The following is a 23,301-nucleotide window of genomic DNA, read 5'->3' as shown; positions in this document are numbered from 1 at the left end:
CAAACTCATATTATTACAGTGGCCAGAATAACATATGTGCAAAAATGGAAAAATAAGACAGTAGCAAATGAAGACAGGGTAATAAGGAAGATCTTAGAATGCGGCAAGATGGATAAATTGACGAAGGAAATTCAAGGAAAGGAGGAATCAGAATACTATTCAGTTTGGGGGAAATGGTATAAACTGTTAGATGATAGAAATATGAATTAAGAAATTGGGAAATGTAAAATTAATGAATATTAGAAGAATTAGGACATAGCGATCAGATCAGGGGTAGGAAAGATAATTTAAGATACACTAACGTAAGAAAAATATATACATACTACAAAGGTAATGAGACAGTCTGATATAAACGGCTAAACATAAACAAGTAAGCAAAGGAGTAAGAAACAAGCTGACCACAAATGTAAAATTGGAATGTACATATGGATATACATCTCCGTTTCAAAGCCAAAGAGCCAGCACTGTCCGAAGACGTCTCCATGGTCATGTGGCCGGCATGACTAAATGCCGAAGGCTCACAGAACACTGTTACCTTCCCACCAAAGGTGATCCCTATTTTTTCTACTTGCATTTTTTATGTGCCTTTCAAACTGCTAACTTGGCAGAAGCTGGGACAAGTAACAGGAGCTCACTCCGTTATGCAGCGCTAGGGATTCGAACTGCCAAACTGCTGAGCTTTCTGATCGACAAGCTCAGCATCTTAGCCACTGAGCCATCGCGCCCTGTAGATGAGCTGCTAATGAGGGTCTTGTGAAGGAGAGAAAGGACAGTAGTTATAAAGAAAGAAAGCCATCCTACAGTACCATATGCCTTAGCTATAGCTGCAAAATGCAAACACTTCCTTAGAGCTAAACCTGAATAGCAGAATTATATCTAGTCTTATTTCTGGAATTATTTTTGGTTTTACTCAAGCCTTTGCATTTTATAACCTTTTTCTTAGGAAGAATTTGGGAAGCCCAATCCCTCTTTTGTATCATTTTGCTTGGTTCAGTTATTCAGTTATTAATCAGCTATAGTTCTTGGATCTTCATTATTTATTAATCATTTTAATTGTTCATCTCTTATCAAAATGGTTCCTTTCAGAAATGGTTCCTGCTTTATCTGAGTGGAAATATTTTATGGTTACTGCAGAGATAAAACTGCTGCGGGTAATATTTTCTAATTTGTATTTAATTAAGCTTTGGGTCAATTAGAATCAGTATTTACCTAACATTTTTGTTCTCTTTACAGATTAAACGTGTTACAAATTTTGGCTTGCATTTAAAAATAAACCAATGCCAAATGCAAAAGCTAACCTTTTTTTTCTAAAAAAAAAATATGAAGGTAAGAGTCAAGCAAATTCTTTAAAATGTTTCTTTTATCTTCTCTTCAAACCCACGCAGAGATAGATAGATATAGATATAAATCAGAACAATCTGTTTAGACTAATGGGTTAATTTAGGAGCATTAAGGCTAGTCAGAAACTGTGAACATCAACTTCAAATTGCCTCTTTAAAAATTCAGAAACTCTTGCTCATTTCTTCTGTCACTTTTTAAATCCTTTGCATTAGCAAATAATACATGCCTCCTACTTAACTTGCAAGCCACCTAACCATCTTGGCTAATTCCCACCCTCCATGTCTTTTCCATTAATCCTACCCCCCTCTTTTGTCTGGTATATATCTTTCAGGTTTAATTTATTTCCCGTTATCTTCAGTAATCGTAATGCGGCACATTACCTGTCTATTTTGTGCTTAGCTTCTGGCTTGCCAATCGCTTTCACTAAATCTGTTTCTGCATTGATCCACCATCTTCCCTTCCTCCCCACCACCTTTTAAATAAGGACTGCTTTACTCAGGAAAGTCAGTTTTGTTTCCCTGTTTGATTGTTTTCAAAGTATAACTGAATTGTAAAAGGGGCTCGAGTGTTATTAAGATCAAAATAATGATGCCATTTCTTATTGATTCTCGCCACTGCCTGGAACGAAGCCCAGAGTGGCTTGGCCGTTCTATTTAGAACATTTACAGCACCATCTTGAGTAGGAAGGAGGAGTCTTGCTTGCTCCTTAAAGGACCCTGGCAGAGGGACACCTGCTTCCATTCTCATCTAAGAATGGCAACAATCCAGAAGGAGACTTCAAACACAGTCTTTAAAGAACTTGGGGAAAAAGGCGAGGAGTTATATATCCTACTACCAGGTAAAGTTGAAAAATGTGGGTTAGACAACATCACAACCAGATGGATTTGTAACTGGCTGATCAACTGCACTCAACGTGTAGTCCTCAATGGAACGGCATCTACATGGGGGGGGGAGTATGCAGTGGAGTACCCAAGAGTCTATTTTAGGCCCAGTACTCTTCAACATCTTCATCAATGACTTGGATAGATGGGAAAGTCATCAAATTTGCAGATGATACCAAGCTGGCAGGAATAGCCAACACTCTAAAAGATAGGCTCAAAATATAGAAGGATCATGGCAGACTTGAACATTCTAACAAAATGAAATTCAATGGTGAAAATGTAAGGTTCTACATTTAGCCAAGGAAAACAAAATGCACAGGTACAACACAGGTACCTTGCTGAATAGTAGCAACTGTGAGAGGGATCTTGGAGTCTGAGTGGACAACCATTTAAATATGAGCCAGCCGTGTGCAGCAGTTGCCAAAAAAGCCAACACAGTTCTAGGCTGCATAAACAGAGGGATAGAATCAAGATCACGTGAAGGGTTAATACCACTTTATAAAGCCTTGTTAAGGCCACACTTGAAATACTGCATCCAGTTTTGGTCGTAAAAAAGATGTAAAAAAGATGTTGAGACTCTAGAAAGAGTGCTGAGAAGAGCAACAAAGAGGATTAGGGGACTCTAGGCTAAAACATATGAAGAATGGTTGCAGGAACTGGGTATATGTAGATTAAGAAGGACTAGGGGAGACATGATAGCAGTCTTCCGATATTTCAGGGGCTGCCACAAAGAAGAGGGAGTCAAGCTATTCTCCAAAGCACCCGAGGGTAGAACAAGAAGCAACGTGAGGAAACTAATCAAGGAAAGAAGCAACTTAGAACTAAGGAGAAATTTCCTGACAGTTAGAACAATTAATCTGTGGAACAACTTGACTCCAGAAGTTGTGAATGCTCCAACACTGGAAGTTTTTAAGAACATGTTGGATAGCCATTTGTCTGAATTGGTGTAGGATTTCCTGCCTAAGCAGGGGTTTGGACTAAAAGAACTCCAAGGTCCTTTCCAACTCTGTTATTCTATTCTTATAGAAGTTAGGTTGGGAAGCATTTTACTAGAACTACATAGAAAATGAGCATAGTTTCTCCTAACTGTAATTTGAAGTGCATAGAAGAGGGCAAAGAAGTGCAACTGAGATGATTAAAGGTCTGGTGACTAAAACAGATGAAGAACAGTTGCAGGATTTGGGTATGGTTAGTCTAGAGAAATGAAGTACTAGGGATGACATGATAGCAGTATTCCAGTATTTAAGGGGCTGCCACAAAGAAGAGGGACTCAACCTATTTTCCAAAGCACCAGAAGGCAGGACAAGAAACAATGGATGGAAACTAATCAAGGAGAGAAGCAGCCTGGAATTAAGGAGAAACTTCCTAACAGTGAGGACAATTAACCAGTGGAACAGTTGCCTTGAGAAGTTGTGGCTTCCTCACTGGTTTTAAAGAAGAGACTGGATAGCTACTTGTCTGAAATTTTATAGGGCCATGATGGTGAACCTATGGCAAGTGTGCCAGAGGTGACAGAAAGAGTGTCACCAGCTCCTCTTTTAGCAATAGCAATAGCAGTTAGACTTATATACTGCTTCATAGGGCTTTCAGCCCTCTCTAAGCGGTTTACAGAGTCAGCATATCGCCCCCACAGTCTGGGTCCTCATTTGCAGATAACTGCAGATAACAATCAGCTGAAGTGGCCTGCAGTACTGCACTCTAACCACTGCGCCACCTCGGCTCTTTTGGGTTCTGTTGTGCACATGTGCATTGGCCAGCTGGTCTGGCGTGCATGCGCACTGGTCAGTTGCTCTCTTCCAGGTTCTGGTGCTCCAGCACACACATTTGCATGCACGCACTCCTATTTCACCACTCGGTGCCGACAAGATTAACCATCACTGGTATAGGGTCTCCTGCATCAGCAGGGGTTTGTACTAGAAGACTTCCAAGGTCCCTTTGAGCTATATTCTGAATTTGAATTTGAAAGGATGTGGAGAAAGCGAAGAGGTCACCAAGTGGGGACTACATTGTCCTGTCTTGTCACAATCATTTAACTTCCTGCTTGTGATGGGTTCCTTTTGGAAAAGCATACAGACAAGAAAGCAAGGATGTGGTTTTATTTTCTTCTCCCTTGGTTGAAAGGGATGATTTATGGTTCAAAAATAAAGATTTGTTTTGAAGGATGGAGGATGGGAACACAGGTGTTTTTCTATAAATATGCATGGCTCTTACTTACACATCAATCATCTGTATAACTTTGGGATGTATCGATGAGTGGGGATATATTCTCACTCTCTCTAAACCTTTCTATATCTTATTTCTATACATTATATACCTTATAGGAGCTTGGGGCTAAGTGCCACAAAGCTCTTTTTCCATACCATTCTATTACTAATTTGGAGAGAATTATTAAATACAAGTGGCAATTGCTCATTGGTTGAAGTCAGGATCACAACATCTGGTGAGAATGGGATTTGGTTATCCAGTGAGATTTAAATGTTTGTATATGTATGTGAGAGAGTTTCTGAGTGTTGTATATGCTATCTGACGGCTGTTCTGCTAGAAGACTATGAGTTCTCCATCTTATTTTCTTTGTTTTAGAAAGCTCTGGACCTTCCATCCTAGTCCAATAGGTCTTATGATTTGGGTGCAGAATTACTTCATGCGGTTTAAATGTTAAGCTTCCCCTCACACATACGTGCTAGTCGTTTCTGACTCTAGAGTTTCACAGCCGAAGAGCCAGAGTTGCCTGAAGACATCTCCGTGGTCATGTGGCCAGCTTGTCTAAACACCGAAGGTGCACGGAACGCTGTTACCTTCCCACCAAATGTGGTCTCTATTTTTCTACTTGCATTCTTACATGCTTTCAAACTGCTAGGTTGGCAGAAGCTGGGACAAGTAATGGGAACTCACTCCATTAGGCAGCGCTCAGGATTCGAACCACCGAACTGCCAACATTTCTCATTGACCAGCTCTGTGTCTTAGCCACTAAGCTACTGCATCCTTGCTGTATAGTTCTGGATAAATGCTCAAATCCAAGAGACAGAATAACTATCCATGTGTGTGATGTACAACTAAGCCTTATTTCCTCTGTTTGCTTTGTATTAATGAGCTAGCTATCTGAACCAGCCACTCCTAAATCCTGGTGAACTTTATAGATAACCCATTTAAATTTTAGCTCTGTATCAATAGGTATGTACTCTCTCCTCTCCTTTCTCTTTCTCTCTCTTTTGCTTGCTTGCTTGCTCGCTCACACACAAATACAAACAAATAACACATACAAAAAAAAATCAACTGGCCTTCTATTTATTCCTCCAAACACTGCATTCATTAGCTTGATTGGTAAACTATCCAGCTGTTGTTGTTTGTTGTTTTTATATAGTGCTACTTATTCACTATTCAATTTAGCAATGTACTGAAATACACATTAATGTACTATTCTTTTGTTTAAAGCGCCAATTCATAACCGCACTTACTCAAAAAAATTCCTATTCATTGGTGCTCTAATACAAAAAGAAGTTTGTATTATGAAATTAATTTCATCAGGATAACATGCTTCCAGTGTATAATTATTTGATAATATCAAAATCCATTATTCCCTCTACAGCCAGCTCCCAATTATTTGGTTATTCATTCATTCGTTAATGCCAGATCAGTATCTCAGCTCAGGATATCAAATTAACACTTCACTGAAAGGGGGGGGGACCAAATCAGTATTTCTTCCTTTATTGGTTTCCATATTACAATATTAAAAAAAAGAAAGTTATCTACAACTTTGCAAACCTTCTTAAACTTATTCAAAATGTTTACATACAAGGGATGTTTGTTTTTATATACTGTTTTCCACTGGCTTCCTTTCCTTTTCTATTCTGTCATGTGCCTCCCCGAGTCTCCAGATTTGAGTGGGCTTCAAAAACTGCACAATAATTAAATGTGCCAATCTGTTGAGAAAAGCTAACCTTCATTGTTTATTAAATCAACAAAAATGAGGTGTTTTTATTTTTCAAAGTTGCTATTTGGCTGCAGTTTTGCCATGTCCTAATTCCCTTCTTCAGTCATAAGGCTGAATCTAACTTCACATACATGGTTAAAATCCATAAAACACACATTCACTCTGTAACTGGAGTGGGAGCCATTAAGAACAACAGTCACCTCATAACGCAGCAGTGTTCTGATATGCTCTTTTTCTCTTTTCCAGAATCCACAATTACTGTGGTTATCAGACAGTTTGATCCAGGGGAGGACTCCAAAATTTTTAGCAAGGGGTTCTGTGTCCCGTTGCTGGGTGGGCATGGCCATGGTGGGTGTGGCCTAGTCGGCCTCCTGCACCATGGTGTAGGGGGAGGGCTGTCCTCAAGCCTCCGGGAAGGCGAAAATGGCTTCCCCAGGCTCCAGAACTTCTGGAACTTCCCAAACTTCCGGTAGACCCATTTTTTGCCCTCCCTGAGCCATCACATGCACCTTGCACCCATCTGAATCCAAAATGAGATATGTGGGGACTCCTGGGAAGAGCAGGGCGGGGTGGACGTGGCCAGCCAGGAGTGGGATTTGGGTGTTCTCCAAACTGCACAGAATCCTAGCTAGAGGTTCTCCCAAACTCCTGAGAACCCCCAGCAGCCAACCCCTGGTTTGATCTTTTGGACACCAATAACATAAAATAATAGAATTGAAGGGAAGATTTCAGTAAAGGGTCCAAAACATCTCACTTTCAAACAATGTCCTCTATCAGAAATTACCTTTAAGTTGAACCAACATGATGAGAGAGGGAAAAAAGATTAATCTTCTCCAAGTTGGTATTGTTCATGAAAAAAAAATAGAGGCGTGGTGGCCTAGTAGTGAAGATTCTCACCTCCCACTTGGAAGGTTAAGAGTTCAATCCTAGGTAGTGGCAGATGTTTCTCTCTCAGGGCACAAAAAGAAAATATCTGCTGTGAATTCCATGTGGGTATCAGGAAGGGCATCCAGCCAGTAAATGCTCAGTTCCACCTAGTCATCCCAACTCCACCCTGAATATCAAGGATTAGAAGATTGTAAAAAGAAAAAAAAAAGTCATAGCTGATTTTAGTGGGTGGTGATCATCTCCACACACACCCCCCCCCCCATAAGTAACTAGTTACAGTTTGGGTTGCAAATATCCCATTCCAGAATTTCAGGTCATGATAATATAAAGCCCACCTATGCTTCAATCTTGTGCTCTAGGTAGGATACAAAGGAAAGAAATCAAAGAGAATTTAAATTATATAGACATGAGATGATAGATAGATAGATAGATAGATAGAGAGAGAGAGAGAGAGAGAGAGAGAGAGAGAGAGAGAGAGAGAGAGAGAGAGAGAGAGAGAGAGAGAGAGAGACAGACAGACAGACAGACAGACATAGTGTATGAATCTCTATGTTTATATGAATGTATATAGTGATTCTCTTTCATTAAATACTTAATTGGTGCTTCAAAGGTACTCTTTTAATGTTTAAACTGACATCTATAATTGTATACACATTTAGCTTGGCTAGTTTTAAATGTTACTTGTAAATCATCTTAGGAATTTTTTTTATATTTTAAAGGAAAAAAATCTTTTTGCCTTATTTATTTGTATTCATTCAATCGTAGTTTCCTTCATAGTGATGTTTCTAACAAAAGGTTCTGCAGAGCTGTAATTTATCATGCATTGAGCACTCCAGAAAAAAACAAACAAAACAACAAGAACCAGTATTTGATTTTCTGCAACACTTGTATAGAATGTTAACTTAAATAATGGTCTCCCAATAAATCTATTCTGTATTCAGTGTCAATTTTTTAAAAAGGTGCCGACAAATAAATGTGATAGAAATCAGCTAGGAAAAAAAAACTTTCCTCTTTTTAGAAACATATTTCAATGTTTTCTCAAAAGAGCAGATGAGATACAAAAATCTATTTCAAGTAGAGAGTGTAGATCAAACAGAATTTTTGCACCTTCTTTTAGTGGAAAAATATCATACCAAAAGCATATCAATATTGATAGCAGCAGTGCCTCAGATAGAAAGCCCATACAGAGAGTAGTAAGGACAGCCGAGAAGATTATCGGAAGCTCGCTTCCTGTTATTCAGGATACTGCTTATAAGCACTATGTGCTTAGAGCTCAAAGCATTGTTAGAGACCCCACATGCCCGTCTGTTTCTGTTACTCCCCTCTTGGAAGAGGTTTTGAAGTATTTCTAGCAGGACTACCAGGTTCTGTAAGTTTTGTTCCCCATGCCATCCATCTGGTAAAGTCGCAAAATTCATTTTTCTTGCCATGTACATGTATACATTCAAACTCAGTGTTTGTTTCTCCGTGTCATATATGTGGGTATATGCATTTTGTGTTTGCTTGTTAGTTTGTTTACTATATCCCTTTGAGAGCTATATGCAATGAAATTTCATAATAATTATTCATAATTTTCTTTGCCTGCCAAGATCTTCTGAAACAATGTTTTTTTGACCCAGTGGTGGAAAAATCAACATTACAAAATGATCAAGACAATATCCCAACAAGACATAATAATAAATACAGAATTGCATTCAAATTCATTGAATTCTTCATTTCTTTTGAGAAAATGATAAAGATTGAATCATCCTGACCTTCCATGGGATACTATGACTGGGAAGATCCTAATGCTAACATAAGAAGCCTTGAGGACTAGTAAAGAACATGGAATGATGGGGTTGGAAAGAACTTCAGAGGTCTTCTAGTCCAACCTCCTGTTCAAATCAGGAGGCTTTATATCCTCCCGATCAAAAGGTTGTCCAAACTATTTTTGAAAATGGATGGAGCACCAATGCCAGGAGCAAAACTGAACATTAGTAAGCACATTAGGAGTTTCATAAGCAGGCTGTTGATGTTCCCACAAAAATGTCAAGAAGGGATGCCCATTCTCAAAATGGTTGATGTGCATGGTAGGGCTATCAAAATGAGCTTTTGTCAGAAGGGAAACTACTAAAGCTGAGCCCTGCCATCTTCTTGAACTCTGAACTAAAGAACTTATCATTGACTTCAGGAGGAAGAGAGACGTACATTTACCATTGTACATAAATGGTGAAGAGATGGGAGAGGATTGGTAGTTTTAAATTTCTGGGCATTTATATCTTGGAGGACCTCTCATGGACCATGAATGCTAACATGCTTGTGAGGAAGGCACATAGGAGGCTGTACTTCCTTAGAATGCTAAGGAAGATAAATCTATCTCAGCATCTACTTCTGTCCTACTATTGCAGCACCATTGAGAGTGTCCTGACAAACGACATTCTTGCATGGCATGGGAGCAGCTCTGCAGTGGACAAAAAAGCTCCACAGAGAATCATTAAAACTGCCCAGAATATCACTGGGCTCCAGCTACCAGCCCTGGACGGCATCTTCGCATCTCGCTGTTTAAAGAAGTTGCATAACATTCTCAGAGACTCCTCCAATCCTGCTTACAACCTTTTTGGACTCTTGTCTTCTGGCAGAAGATACAGAACAATTAAAACTAGGACCACACGCCTTCTGAATAGCTTTTATCTCAGAACTATAATTGCACTTAACAATGAACTAAAGGGCCACCATCAGTGAGCTGTTGGACAGCACTACTTGGTCTGTTGTGTGGATGCTTTGGTGGTTTAGGGGTGGGGAATTTTTTTTGGTGGCTGGAGGGGGTTGGGGATTGGTATGTATGTTGGGCCTGGTCTCTGTGTGTTGTGTGAATTTTGTTGTATGGGTATACTGTGCATTTACATACAATAACAATAAAGTAAAATAAAGGTTCAGCTTTTCCACCCCAGCATCCATTTCCATTTTTCTAGATACAGTAGATGTCCATGCTTCTTAATAAGGCCCTGAGCTGCAACATTGTCTAAAAAATGCTTGTGGACTATCAGGGGGCGCAACAACATTCTTGCATATAAATTTAGCCTTAGAATCTGGCAATTTTTAGCATAAAATTGAATCAGGTGCTCAGTATGATTTGGAACAGAAAGTGATGTTCACAGGTGGGCAAATAAAATATAGAGGTATCTTGGTACTCAACTGCTTTGAAACTCATCAAATGTGATGATCAATGCATTTTGATGTGAAAATTTTGTCCCAGTACTCATTGTTTATTTAGAATGGTGCAGTGGCCTAGAGGTAGAGCTCTCAGGTGGCTGTGAGTTCAAGCATAGGTAGAGGCAGATATTTCTCTCTCTGGGCACGATGAGTGTTAGGAATATAATCTAACGGTTGGGTTGGCAATATATAAATCATGTAACAATGCTATACCTGTTTCTTTAAATCATACTGTAAAACATGATTGGTTGCTGTTTTTCTCAATCGGCCATAAGAGGAATCCAGAATGACTATTAGCTCTCTGTTCATTAGATGCTGGGCTGATCTGATCTGAGTGTTTTTGGAAGTTGGCTGTTAGAAAGTGCCGTGAGCTATTGTAAGTTTTGCAACTGCTAGCAAACTTTGTGTACTTAACTGAATATAGGATACTCGACTATGTTATTTGGATTATCCCTTAACTGAAAGACATTGATGACCGACTGTCTAATCTGTGTATGACTTGAACTGTTTGATGGACTCTGATACCTCTATTTCCATGAAAGTAAAAGCCTATTTAAACTGCAGTGTCTCTGTATGCTGGTTTGTGTGTTCTCCAACACAACCCTCACAACCCTTCTTTGTATGTATGTATGTATGTATGTATGTATGTATATGTTTGTGTATGTATGTGTGTGTATATATGTGTGTGTGTGTGTGTGTGTGTGTGTTGTAACTATATGCCCAAATATGGGAGGAAGTTCAATACTTCCATTCTCTGTCCATCGGCTCATCACAAGAGACCATCCAGACAGAAACCCAATATTTTTACTGTTGCATTTTTGTTACATTTGTTTATTAATTTATCAGCACAAATACAAAACACACACACACACACACACACACACACACACACACACACACACACACACACACACACACACACACACACACACACACACACACACACACACACACACACATATATATATATATATATATATATATATATATATATATATATATATATATATATATATATATATATCTGCTGAATATAACTCCGCATTGGCGACAGGAAAGGCATCTGGCCAGTAAACACTCAGCTCCATTCAGTTGCTCAGACTCCAGCCTTGTGACTCACTATTTTATTCCTTATGGGAAACATCTGTTTGGCATTCATCATTTTTGGTATTCATTCTACCTCCCGGGAACCAATTAACGATGAGTACTGAGGTACCACTGTACAAGAAAGAAAGCGACTGAGGTTAATGTGGACATGCTATTTGTCACAACACAAATGGTTCAACGTACCTTGAGTGGATTCATCAACTCCTTTTCCTGTTCGGTTATGGCTGTTGTAATTGAGTCTGAGATCTTGTCCGAATTCATTTAGGGTTTCTCTCGACTCGTAGGACTGTCTTGCTTTTCTCCCGTCTTCACTTTCATCTGAAGAGCTGGTATAAGCTAGGTCCATTTCATGCTTAGCTTTGGATAGGGGCTGGTAAGGTTTACAGTCCATTTGCTCCATTTTTGATCCAGCAAGGTCATGAAAACAACAGAGTAAGGCTTCTTAAAGTTATACACCTGGAAGAGACAAAAACAGTGTAAGTCTCAAGCAATTTTTGTTCATTTAAATCAATTTTGAGGCTGCCCAACCCCTCAAGGCTACGGGCATCTTACAATTAAAAATCAACGTATATAGAAAGCATATGTGAAATATATAATGACCAGGAAATTACACTTTCCCAATAAAAAAAAAATCAAAATTACAGGCACTCTGTAACTATCTCATCCCAAAGCTTGGGAGAACCAATGTAGTTTCCATGATTTTTCTAATGATAAATGATAGGTGATTTGTCTTGTCCATTCAGCTAAAGAAAATACAAGAAGATAGCAGAGTTCATGTGTAGAAATAATGTAGCTTTTAATTATTAGGAAAGAAACAATAAGACATCCTCCACTAGAAAATGACTAAAATGAATTAATCTTATATCAAAACAATAATGGCCCACTTTGGTTTCCCATTGTAAGCTTCATAGACCATCTTTGATGGAACCAGAAATTAGTTTCTATAGCAGTGTTTGTACCCTCAAGGTAATATATATGGTGCCTGTCAGGTACGAAGTATCAGGACCATTCATAAAGTTTCAGCATGGAAGATATATTCAAGACTATACACAAGAATCCGGTCAACTAAAATTGGCATCTGATAATGAAATTCAAGAGGGATTGGACATGGGGCACTTGTGGGAACACTATGACTCTGAGCTGATGACACACTTAACTCCACCCCTCCAGCTCTGCCTGGTCTTCTCCTACACTAACAGCAACAACTTCATTTTGACACTGGGGGAAGGGAATGGGTCCTATGCATTGAAACAAAAGATAGAGATTCCCATTTTATAAATAGGCATATTTATAATACTTAGTACATTAAAAAGATAACTCGCATCGAGTGACATCAAGTAACATAGTTTTTCTAATTTATTTTGCATTCTTAGTGAATTAATTTTATAATCTCACACACACACACATCGCACACACATGTAACCCATGTTCACATGTTCTCCAGGGTCATGTCTTGTTTAACCACAGTTCAGTGAATAATTTGCTACTGGCTTGCGTACACATCATGCTAAAGACTTGCTTGGTTAAATGTATTAAGAAAACGAGGACAGGTGTGGATAGTGAAATAATTTTGGTTCATGTTTCTTCTTCTGAGTGATCTTCTGAACATTAACAGTGGCTGATAATACTTTTTTTTAACCGACTGCTAATAAAAAGTATGTGTGTCAAGAAAAAAGGAGAAAAATCATACTATTTCAGTTTAAAGCCTAACCTACATAAAGGGAAAAAAAACTTTAATCTATCCTAATCACTGGCAAAAATTGCATTATTCTAATGGCCTTCCTGCATATTCCTGCATTAAATATAAATTATTAGGGGAAAGCAAGCTTCTTTATGGAGTACATTTGTTAAGTTTGAAGGTGGAAAGAAGGAAGGAAGGAAGGAAGGAAGGAAGGAAGGAAGGAAGGAAGGAAGGAAGGAAGGAAGGAAGGAAGGAAGGGGGAAAGGGTAGGATGGAGAAAGGGAAGGAGAAAGAAAGAAAGGGAAGGAGGGAGAAAGAGAAAGAAAGAAAGAAAGAAAGAAAGAAAGAAAGAAAGAAAGAAAGAAAGAAAGAAAGAAAGAGAAAAAAGAAAAGGAACCAGGAAGGAGAGAGGGTCAAAGGAAGATATATGTATACCAGATCAAATCAGTGCACTGCAGCACAAAGGCCTCTTCATTCTGCATTGTACAGATTGTATCCTTTGTATATCTATAGGACCTTTTCTTTATCTTGTGTTTGTGGGTGGAGTGGAATCCTTCTTTTCGAAATCCTGGTTTATGCTCTAAAAATTAACCAAGTGCAATACAGTAGTTGCCAAAGCCCAAGACAAAGAGAGGAAAAAGCAAATTCCAGTTGAATATTAGTCAAAACAATTCCTAGCCATAAGATCACTTCCCTAGTGGAACCATTGGCCAAGAATATTGAAGAGTCAGCTTCAATTGATAGTCATCTCTTGAGGATGCCCAGATATGCAAGGGCTAATACCAGACAAACAATCAAGCAGTAAACAATACCCTAATCAAGGAACAACCAACTTAGACAAGCAATCAAGCACTAAACAACAATTCAATCCAAGAACTATGAAGGACAAAACATCACCCCCACCAACACTGATAAAGCAAGCCACTGGTATATAAAGACAGCAAACCTCACTCCTTTCCAGCATTGATGATACTACTTAGTTGGATAATGAAATGACTACAAGAAAACAGTCAACCTCAAAAAGCACCAAGGAATCCACAATTCAATCCTGAACCTAAACCAGTCCCTAAACCAGGGACCTGGCCTCAATAAATAAAATTGCCTTTCCAATTCTTTGACACTGTATCAGCTTTAAGGAATGCTTTTTCTTGCAGACATTTTACTACCAAACTAGGTAACATCATCAGTGCTAGAAGAGAATGGGCTTTGCTCTCTTTTTATATACTAGTGGGCTGCCCTATCGGGGTTGGTAGGAGTGATCTTGGTGGTACCTTGATTTAGGCCTGTGGTGGCGAACCTATGGGGGGGGGAGGGAGATGCAGCATGCGCCCCTGCACCTCATTTTTGGTCCCAGGAGGGAGGGAGGCCTACTAGGCCCACAACGGGGCGCAGGGGGTCGCACACATGTGCAAAGGGATCGCAGAGGGTCAGGTTCATGTGCAGGGGTCAGGTGAGTCCGGGGGATTATGCGCACATGTGCAGGTGGCGGGGTACATTGCATTGTGGGGTGGGCATGGGTGGGTGCTGTCGCATGTGCATGCGCGATTTCAGCATGCAAGGAGAAAAAAGTTAGCCATCACTGATTTAGGCTGTTATTTACAGATAGCTTAGAGAGGCTTCTGGTTTATATGAGGGTTTCACTTCAGAGCATCAACAACTCAGGAAAAAAAGGCAGATACATAATTGGCATCTATGCTTCCAACTTCTCAAACCATACATCGAGATGGAGAGAAACATTTAGGAACATTGAGGAGTGAATGACATCCATTCCCAATCTTCTTAATATATTTTGACAATTAACATGGGCATTGCCGACAGAGTGCATTTTGTGCATTTCACAAAAATTCACTGTTGTGTGTTGCAGGTCTATTTTTACTCTCTTTTTTTAAAAAAACACACAAAAGCCATAGCCCTTCTATTATTGGGACAGTTTGACACAAAACTCCAGGTTCCAGAAATTAGAATTGATCCATTTAATTTAAAAAATGGCAGTTGGGCATTAGCCCTTGAAGAGAATACAAAAGTGGTAGTGATGGAGAATTAAAGACAGTTTTAAGCAAGACGCAGCGTTTAAGTAGAAAATTATTCCTTCAATTTTTTCCAGCCTATCATCAAAGCAAGTGGGGCGTAATCATCTAAACAATTAGCCCCAATTTTCTTCCCCAAACCTGTTAACTCCTTTTAATGCGTTTAGGATTAAAACTGGCACATTTTCTACCAGTTTGGTGGCGTAGAAACAAACCCTTTGCCTGTGATAATCTGTGGTTTCCAACAGACAAAAATATATGATGAAGAATCAATTGAAATATCTCCAAGAATAGATGTGGCGACACAGTTTTAAAAAGGAAGCGAGCGGAGATGAGGAATGTTGCTATTTGATGGGGAGGAAGAACAGCAAATGATGCTCCCCACACACCACGGCCCATGTCACAAAACACAGCACCCCAATAAGTCTGAAAGGTCCACCAATATTTTCCCCAAACCTAACAGCAAAAGCACAAAACCAGCTTCCCCCTCGACTTTGCTCGCAAAAGGGGATCATGTGACATCATGGATACGAATCACTTGCCAAGCAGATCACATCTCCATGAGAATGCTGCAAGGGCCATAAGTGTGGGAAATGGTCATAATTCACTTTTTTTCCGCAGGGCCATTGTGACTTTAAACCAGAGGTGGGTTCCTACCGGTTCGGCTTGGTTCGGCTGAGTAGGTAGTAACTCGGCCTGCCACGCCCCCGAACTGGTTCTATCTTCGGTGCTCCCATCTCGATTTTTGGTTCTACGCATGCACAGAAACATCCTCATTGCAACAATGTAATTCCCCCCCCTTTCTAACATTGTGCACCTGCACAGAACTTTTTAGGTGCAAATGTGCATGCATGGGCAGGTGTGTGTAGCTATTTACCCAATTTTTTGTGCACTGAACCGGCAGTAATGCCGGCAGCAACCCATCCCTGCTTCAAATGGTCATTAAATGAACTCTTATAAGTTGAGAACTACCTATAATCAATTCCCCGTTGATTCATTTCTTCCTTTGCTTATTCTGATAAGCAGCTTTGTTCACCATCCCTACTTTCATCCTCACAACTATCCTGTGAAGTCGGCCGGATGAAAAAAAAATTAACTCGGGAGCTTGAATGCTAAATTCCTGGCATAATTCCATTAGGGGAATTTTGCTTTATAATCGGAGTTGTGCTTAAGTGTTTTGCTTCCTTTAACAGTTATTAGCCCAGCCCTTTGTTCTCTGTACACAAACACGCACACAGGCACAGATGTGTGTATCTCTGTGTGTGTTCCAATACCAGGGGCTGCCACAAAGAAGAGGGGATCAACCTATTCTCCAAAGCACCTGAAGGCAGGAAAAGAAGCAACAGATGGAAACTCATCAAGGAAAGAAGCAACCTGGAACGAAGGAGCAATTTCCTGACAACTAGAACAATTAACCAGTGGAAGAACTTGCCTCCAGAAGTTGTGAATGCTCCAACACTGGAAGTTTTTAAGAGAGACTGCATAAACATTTGTCTGAAATGGCCTAGGGCTTCCTGCCTAGGCAGGGGGTTGGACTAGAAGACCTCCAAGGTCCCTTCCAACTCTGTTATTCTATTCTATTCTATTCAGTAGTGTTGCCATGGCATTAGGGACCTATCTAAGATAGGTATCCTACTCTCTCTGACTATAGGTTCAGCTTTGAGGGAACCCCCTACAAATGAAACACGAGATATGCTTCAGCTCAGAGGAACGAAGAGGGTCAAAATAGGTCATCTCTGTTAAATAAGACAGAAAATATTCTGGAAGCAGTTTGGCATCCATGCTGGTTTTTATCATTCCACTAATGTTGCAGCTATTTGCAACTTCTGCCAACCAAGAAAACTTGAAATCTTCTTCTTTTTTTAAATGAATTATTCTTGCCTGGAGGTGGATTAATGAATGCATAATACTGAGACTTGATGCATAAATGAAATGGCAATATGTTGCTTGGATTCTTAAGTACACTTTGATGACACCAGTTACACAAAAACAGAGAACATTTAGATGTAATATGGATTTGACGCAGTATCCTGGGAGGATGCTTGGAGTCATAAAGCACTAGGCAGATAACACATTCACATATGTAGATTTTAGGCAAGATAAAGGTAAAGGTTCCCCTTGCACATATGTGCTAGTCATTCCTGACTCTAGGGGCAGTGCTCCTCTCCGTTTCAAAGCTAAAGAGCCAGCACTTGTCTGAAGATGTCGCCATGGTCACGTGGCTGGCATGACTCAACGCTGAAGGCGCACGGAACGCTGTTACCTTCCCACCAAAGTTGGTTCCTATTTTTCTACTTGCAATTTTTACGTGCTTTCAAACTGCTAGGCTGGCAGAAACTGGGACAAAACGAGAGCTCACTCCATTATGCGGCGCTAGATATTCGAACCGTCGAACTGCAGACCTTTCTGATTGACAAGCTCAGTGTCTTAGTCACTGAGCCACCGTGTCCCTGGTTGGCAAGTTAGACAACCTCTATTTTAATATTAAACTACCATCTAACATGGAGAAAGGAACCAAGATGGAATTTAATTTTAGCTCATAGGTGAATTAAATCAGATTTCCTTTTAATTCAAGTGCATTTGGAAAAGAAATCCCAGAGAATAAAACAGGCTCACACAAAAATGAGTAAGACAGAGATGGTTTCTTTTTAAGGATATATGAAAGTAGCACATGACCAGGTTGCCAAAATTCTAAAGATATTTTTGCTGAAATCAATTGTGGAAGCTAGGCTTGGCTATGGCCAAGCTTTCAGTTTACAGTAATTATTATCAACCCTATAAATTATTTTATGAAGTGAACATACTTGGTAAGGTTGACACCTATTTTAAACATAAACATAGGGTACACATATCATGAGAGAGGAGGGGCTAGATGAATCAAAACTTGGCTGCAGATGGGGACTGCAGCCAAGAAATTAAAAGACACTTGCTCCTGGTGAAGAAAGCTTTGGCAAATCTAGACAGCAAACTAAAAAGCAGACACACCACCCTGCCAATAAAATGTGTGTATAGTCAAGGCTATGGTTTTCCCAGCTGCAATGGATGGTTGTGAAAATTGGACCATAAGAAAGGCTGAGCACCAAAGAATTGAGGCCTTTGAACTATGGTGCTGAAGAAGACTCCTGCGAGTCCCTTGGACTGCAATGTGATCCAACTGGTCAGTCCTAGAGGAGATCAACCCTGACTGCTCTTTAGAAGCCAGATCCTAAAGAGGAAACTCAAATCCTTTGGCCACCTAATGAGAAGGAAGGACTCAGTGGAGAAGAGCCTCATGTTGGGCAAGATTGAGGGCAAGAGAAGAAAGGGACGACAGAGAGTAAAGTGACTGGATGGAGTCACTGAAACAGTAGACATGAGCTTAAATGGACTCTGGGGGATGGTAGAGGACAGGAAGGCTTGGAGGAACATTTCCCATGGGGTCGCGATAGGTTGGACACAGCTTCACAACTAACAACAACAACAGTATAGGGTACAGGATGAAGAACAAGGCCATATGGTAATCCTTAATGGCGGCATCATTAAGCAATTGCTACTGAATAGGAACTCAGTCAAACAAAAATGTAACGAGTACCATACTTATCCCTAGGGCAGATTGGTGCAATAGTTAAGGTGCCAAACTAGAAACTGGGAGAGTATAAATTCTAGTTCTGCCCTAGGAAAGAAGCCATCACAAACCCATCCAAAAATGTTGCCAAGAAAACAGAAGATGCTTGTCAATGACGTTTCTAGTAGTCAACACTGATTTGAAGGTGCTGTTTCCAAAAGGCAACAGGATTTTCTTGATATTTTTTTCCTTTGGAAAAAATGCTTCTTTGGATTATAGTTCTACATCTATTTTGACTCGGATTCAGGTGACTTGAGGATACAGATAAACCGCCAAGTGGCCTCCATGACTCTCAGAGTGATAATGAGCAAGTGGCTGCAGAGAACATTCTGTAAATCCTTCCATTCTCCATCAATCAGTTAGAACTGGAAAAGCTTCTGTCAGAATATTCATGAACTGGAATAGGACATAGCAACAGGTCAACCATTGGGGAGCGGCTGGAATAGGGCATGGTATCAAGGTCAGCCAATGTATGGGCATGGCAACTGGGAACTATTTGGTGACTGAGAGCTATGCCAGACAGCTCAGAGCCTGGGCGTGGCTTATCTATGTAGTTCAGAGTCTGTGCAAGAGAACTAATCTAATCTGTTCTCTGAACTGCAACTGGAAACTAATCTCTCTCTCTACCATGTTGGAAGGATCTGCTATTGGTATTGTACATTTATTCCTGTGTTATTTTGCCTATAAGGAAGTTAATGAATCCTGCTGAATTCATGTGATCTGTGTGTGCTTTTTGGATTTGATTTTTGCAAGAAAATCTGATGGCTTCTTAGATGAGAGGCAAAACTTTTTCAAAGGAAAAAAACCCAAGAAAGTCTGATTGCCTTTTGGGGAAAAAAGCACCTTTGGATAACCATGAACTGGATGATTGAAAATCTCGATAGACACTGCCTTGAAAAAATTAAAATCATATCAAACTAGGGTTGTGCAAACCAGAGGATATATACAGTAGCCAGGTGCAGAATCACAATTTTAAATGGGCTAGGAGGAATATTTAAGGTGCAATTAAAATGACTGGATTTCAATCCAGTCTGAACGTGTTTCAATGTAATCAAATTTCGTTTCTAGCACTCACACCTTCCTCATACACTGCCTATTTTGAGAGAGTGATCTCTTCCAGCAATTATATGATTGCAAGCTACATACAGCCATGTACTGGCTGACATCTTGCCAATGTCTTATTTATTTGACTGCTACAATTTGGAATCATACGATGGATTGACAAAACAAGAAAACTTCTGTCTAAATTGGGACATCTTTGAATGAACTGAAAAGGCCATCTTTGGATTCAATCTATGGATTCTCCAGGCAGAAGCTCGTAGTTGGAATTCTCTGAATCTAGCCATTCAGCAGAGGATGCTAATGCTGTGCTATGCTATCTGCAGATGTTGGATCTATTGGATGCACTTCATATATAAATAGATCTGACAATCTTATTTAACAAAGCAAAGATGGTATTTTAACGTCACCCCTTTAAAGGCAAATTCCCAATTACCATTTCCTCAGAGCTGTCATTATTTTGGAGATTCTCAATCAACTAGGTCATGGTTGTCGCAAGTCTGCTTTTTCCAAAAGGTAAGTGGCCCCTTTAGTTTTTTTCCTTGAAAACGTTTCACTTCTCATCCCAGAAGCTTCTTCAGTTCTGAAGACATTCAGTTTAGTTCCTCAGAAACTGAAGAAGCTTCTTGGATAAGAAGCAAAATGTTTTCAAAAAACAAAAACCCAAGAAAGTTCAGTAGACTTTTGGAAAAAAACACATTTGGGACATTGTTCCAGATGTTTATAATCTGTAGATTCTGAATGTCGCAATGCAGAACCAAACAGCTTTGGGATAAACAGGGGTTCCTCTTTATATCATTGTATTACAAGGGACAGAAAGCCTAAATTTTAATTGCCAGGTGGGGACAAGGAAATGGTGATCCTTTAGATGTGCCTATTATTCCTGTTGGCCTAACTCAGCTCAGGAAATAGTGAGGGGTGGATATTAGTAAATTTAGCGATATACAAACAGCTAGCTGCTCATTATCAACTTAGCTATTAACTTATGACCACAATTCTCAACATAGTCTTCAAAGTATGACCACAATTTATATTGCTAAGTGAGACCATGGTTAAGCAAGCTTAGCCCCAAATTACAACCTTTCTTGCCACTGTTGTTAAGTGAATCACTGCAGTTGTAACAGGTTGTTAAGCGAAACTGGCTTCCCCTTGACTTTGTAGCAATAGCACTAGCACTTAGACTTAAATATTGCTTCTTAGCAATGGTGAAATTCATTTTTTTTCCTACCGGTTCTGTGGGCGTGGCTTGGTGGGCATGGCAGGGGAAGGATACCGCAAAATCCCAATTCCCACCCCAGTCCAGTCAGAGGTAGTATTTGCCAGTTCTCCAAACTACTCAAAATTTACATTACCAGTTCTCCAGAACCTGCCAGAACTTGCTGGATTTCACCCCTCCATAGTGACCCTCTTTAAAAAAATGTTTACAGAATCATCATATTGCCCCCAACAATCTGGCTCCTCATTTTACTGACCTCAGACGGATGGAAGGCTGAGTCAACCTGGAGTTGTTCAGAATCGAACTGCTGGCAATGAGCAGTGAATTAACCTGCAATACTGTATTCTAACCACTGCGCCACCACAACTTTTGCTTGGCAGAGGTCACAAAAGGTGGTCACATGACCCTGGGACGCTACAACTGTCATAAACATGGGCCAATTGCCAAGCATTCAAATTTTGATCATATAACCCTAGGGATGCTGCAATGTGAAAAACTATCGTAAGTCACTTTTTTCAGTGCCTATAACTTTAAATGTGTAGATGAAAAGAGGAAGCCTTGATCTTACACATCCTTGAGGTTGGGGCCCAGTGACAAAGCATGTCAGGTACCATCAACACATGAATGCCACAAGTTGTGCAGCCTTCCAGCTGCAACAGAAGTGTCAAACTCAAACTCAAGGCTCGCAGGCCAGATCTGGCCCACAGGGTGCTTAGATTTGGCCCACGAGGCCACCTTGGAAACAGCAAAGGACCAGCCCGTGGTGCCTATGACACGAGTGATGCCCAGCTGGCCACTCCCACCCCGGCCACTCCCACTTGCCCCCCCCCAGGTTAAACACAACCCCAATGCAGCCCTCAATGAAATTGAGTTTGACACCCCTGGGTTGCCAGATGGAAAGGCAACATCCGAACAAGGTCATTACTCTCTTCCATCTTTTGGCTTCTCTGCAATTCCCCAGATCTCTCACCACTGGTCCTACTAGGCTGACTGCTAGGGATTCAGCAGCCTTTCCCCCAATATGATATTGATTTTGTCACCAAAAGAAATACACTTTTTAATCAGGACATCCGTTAACAGAGTTTTAAGTGCCCTTGAATTAATGGCGCCATTAAGACTCTATCTCCCAACCCTTTGTAATTTCTATCAGTGCTGATTTCCGGGGGGATGAAAGCCCGAAGTAATTTAGCTTGGATTCAGCCTGCCACCTTTTCTTTTTAGTGTTATAAAAGAGATTCAGGTTGGCTCCCTGAATTCTACAGAAACACACGGAGACAGGAAGACAGAAAATGCTTCTTGAAAGTAGGAATGCTTTTGTATTCAACCGGCCGCCATCCTTACAATACTAACAATACAATGAAAAGCACTTGTTTTGCCTGAACTGTCTTGTCTGGGAGACAAAATGTTATTTACCTGCTTTTCTAGTCCATGGATACTAAGGCAACTAACCAACCACACGGAAATAGGATATAATAACTTAAAAACACAGATTAAGACCAACAAGAATCCTAACATCAGTTAAAACCTGGAGGAAGAGCTGGGTCTGGTCTAGGTCAGTGATGGCAAACCTTTTTGGCACTGAGTGTCCAAACCGGAACACACATGCATGCGTATACATGTGTGCATATGCATGCGCCAGAGTGCCGGAAACCCAAAGATCAGCTGGCTGGCATGCACATGCCTGTTTTTGGTCATTTTTGGCCATTTTTTCAGGCCATTTTTGGGCAATTTCCAGGCAGTTTTGGGGGGCATTTTTGGCCTGAAAATGACCACAAAATGGCCCCCAAACAGTCTGTAAATGGCCCAGAAAACTGCTTGGAAAATGGCCTGGCTTTTGGTCATTTTTCAGGCTGTTTTCGGTCAGAATTTTGGGGCATTTTGGCGATAGCACATGTGCCCACAGAGAGGGCTCTGTATGCCACCTCTGGCACACATGCCATAGGTTTGCCATCATGGGTCCAGGTGAGAGAATGAAGGGGGACAAATGCAACTTGCAAAGGTGTTCTTCCCTTCCTCACCCCATACCAGAAAGATGGGACTTTGAATAGCAGCAACAATATCATTTGTAGACTTGTAACAAGAGAGACAGTCCCTTAAAGAGTCAGGCCCTTGACCAGGTGTATCCAACGTGCCTGAAGGCCACATGCAGCCATGAACAGCTAATAATGCAGCTTGCCAAGATTGTAAACTTTTAACATGACGATGTGATCTTATATTATAAATCTATATTAGATATTTTATACAATAGATAATATAAAAGAACCACGGTGGTGCACTACAGTATTGCAAGCAAACTCTGCCCACAGATTGGAGTTCAATCCTGACCTGTTCAAGGTTGACTCATCCTTTCATCCTTCTGAGGTCGGTAAAGTAA

General features: G+C 40.3%; 1 protein-coding gene across 5 annotated transcripts in view; it reads right to left on the bottom strand.

The window, feature by feature from the left end:
- The window catches only part of TENM1 (teneurin transmembrane protein 1), a 647,679-nt gene that overhangs the window by 309,688 nt on the left and 314,690 nt on the right, over positions 1-23,301 (bottom strand). For all 5 annotated transcript variants that reach the window (XM_087727833.1, XM_087727832.1, XM_087727835.1 and 2 more), the window contains exon 2: positions 11,524-11,796. In XM_087727833.1, the coding sequence (XP_087583959.1) occupies positions 11,524-11,740 (217 nt within the window). In that variant the 5' untranslated portion in view covers positions 11,741-11,796. The remainder of the gene's footprint in view (positions 1-11,523; positions 11,797-23,301) is intronic.

Source organism: Thamnophis sirtalis, unplaced genomic scaffold (assembly GCF_051295495.1).
Source record: "Thamnophis sirtalis isolate CommonGarterSnake01/CBP01778 unplaced genomic scaffold, rThaSir2_p1.2 scaffold_13, whole genome shotgun sequence".
NCBI classification, from domain to species: Eukaryota; Metazoa; Chordata; class Lepidosauria; order Squamata; family Natricidae; genus Thamnophis; species Thamnophis sirtalis.
The sequence above is the reverse complement of the archived record's forward strand: the minus strand, read 5'-3'. Positions and strand labels throughout refer to the sequence as shown.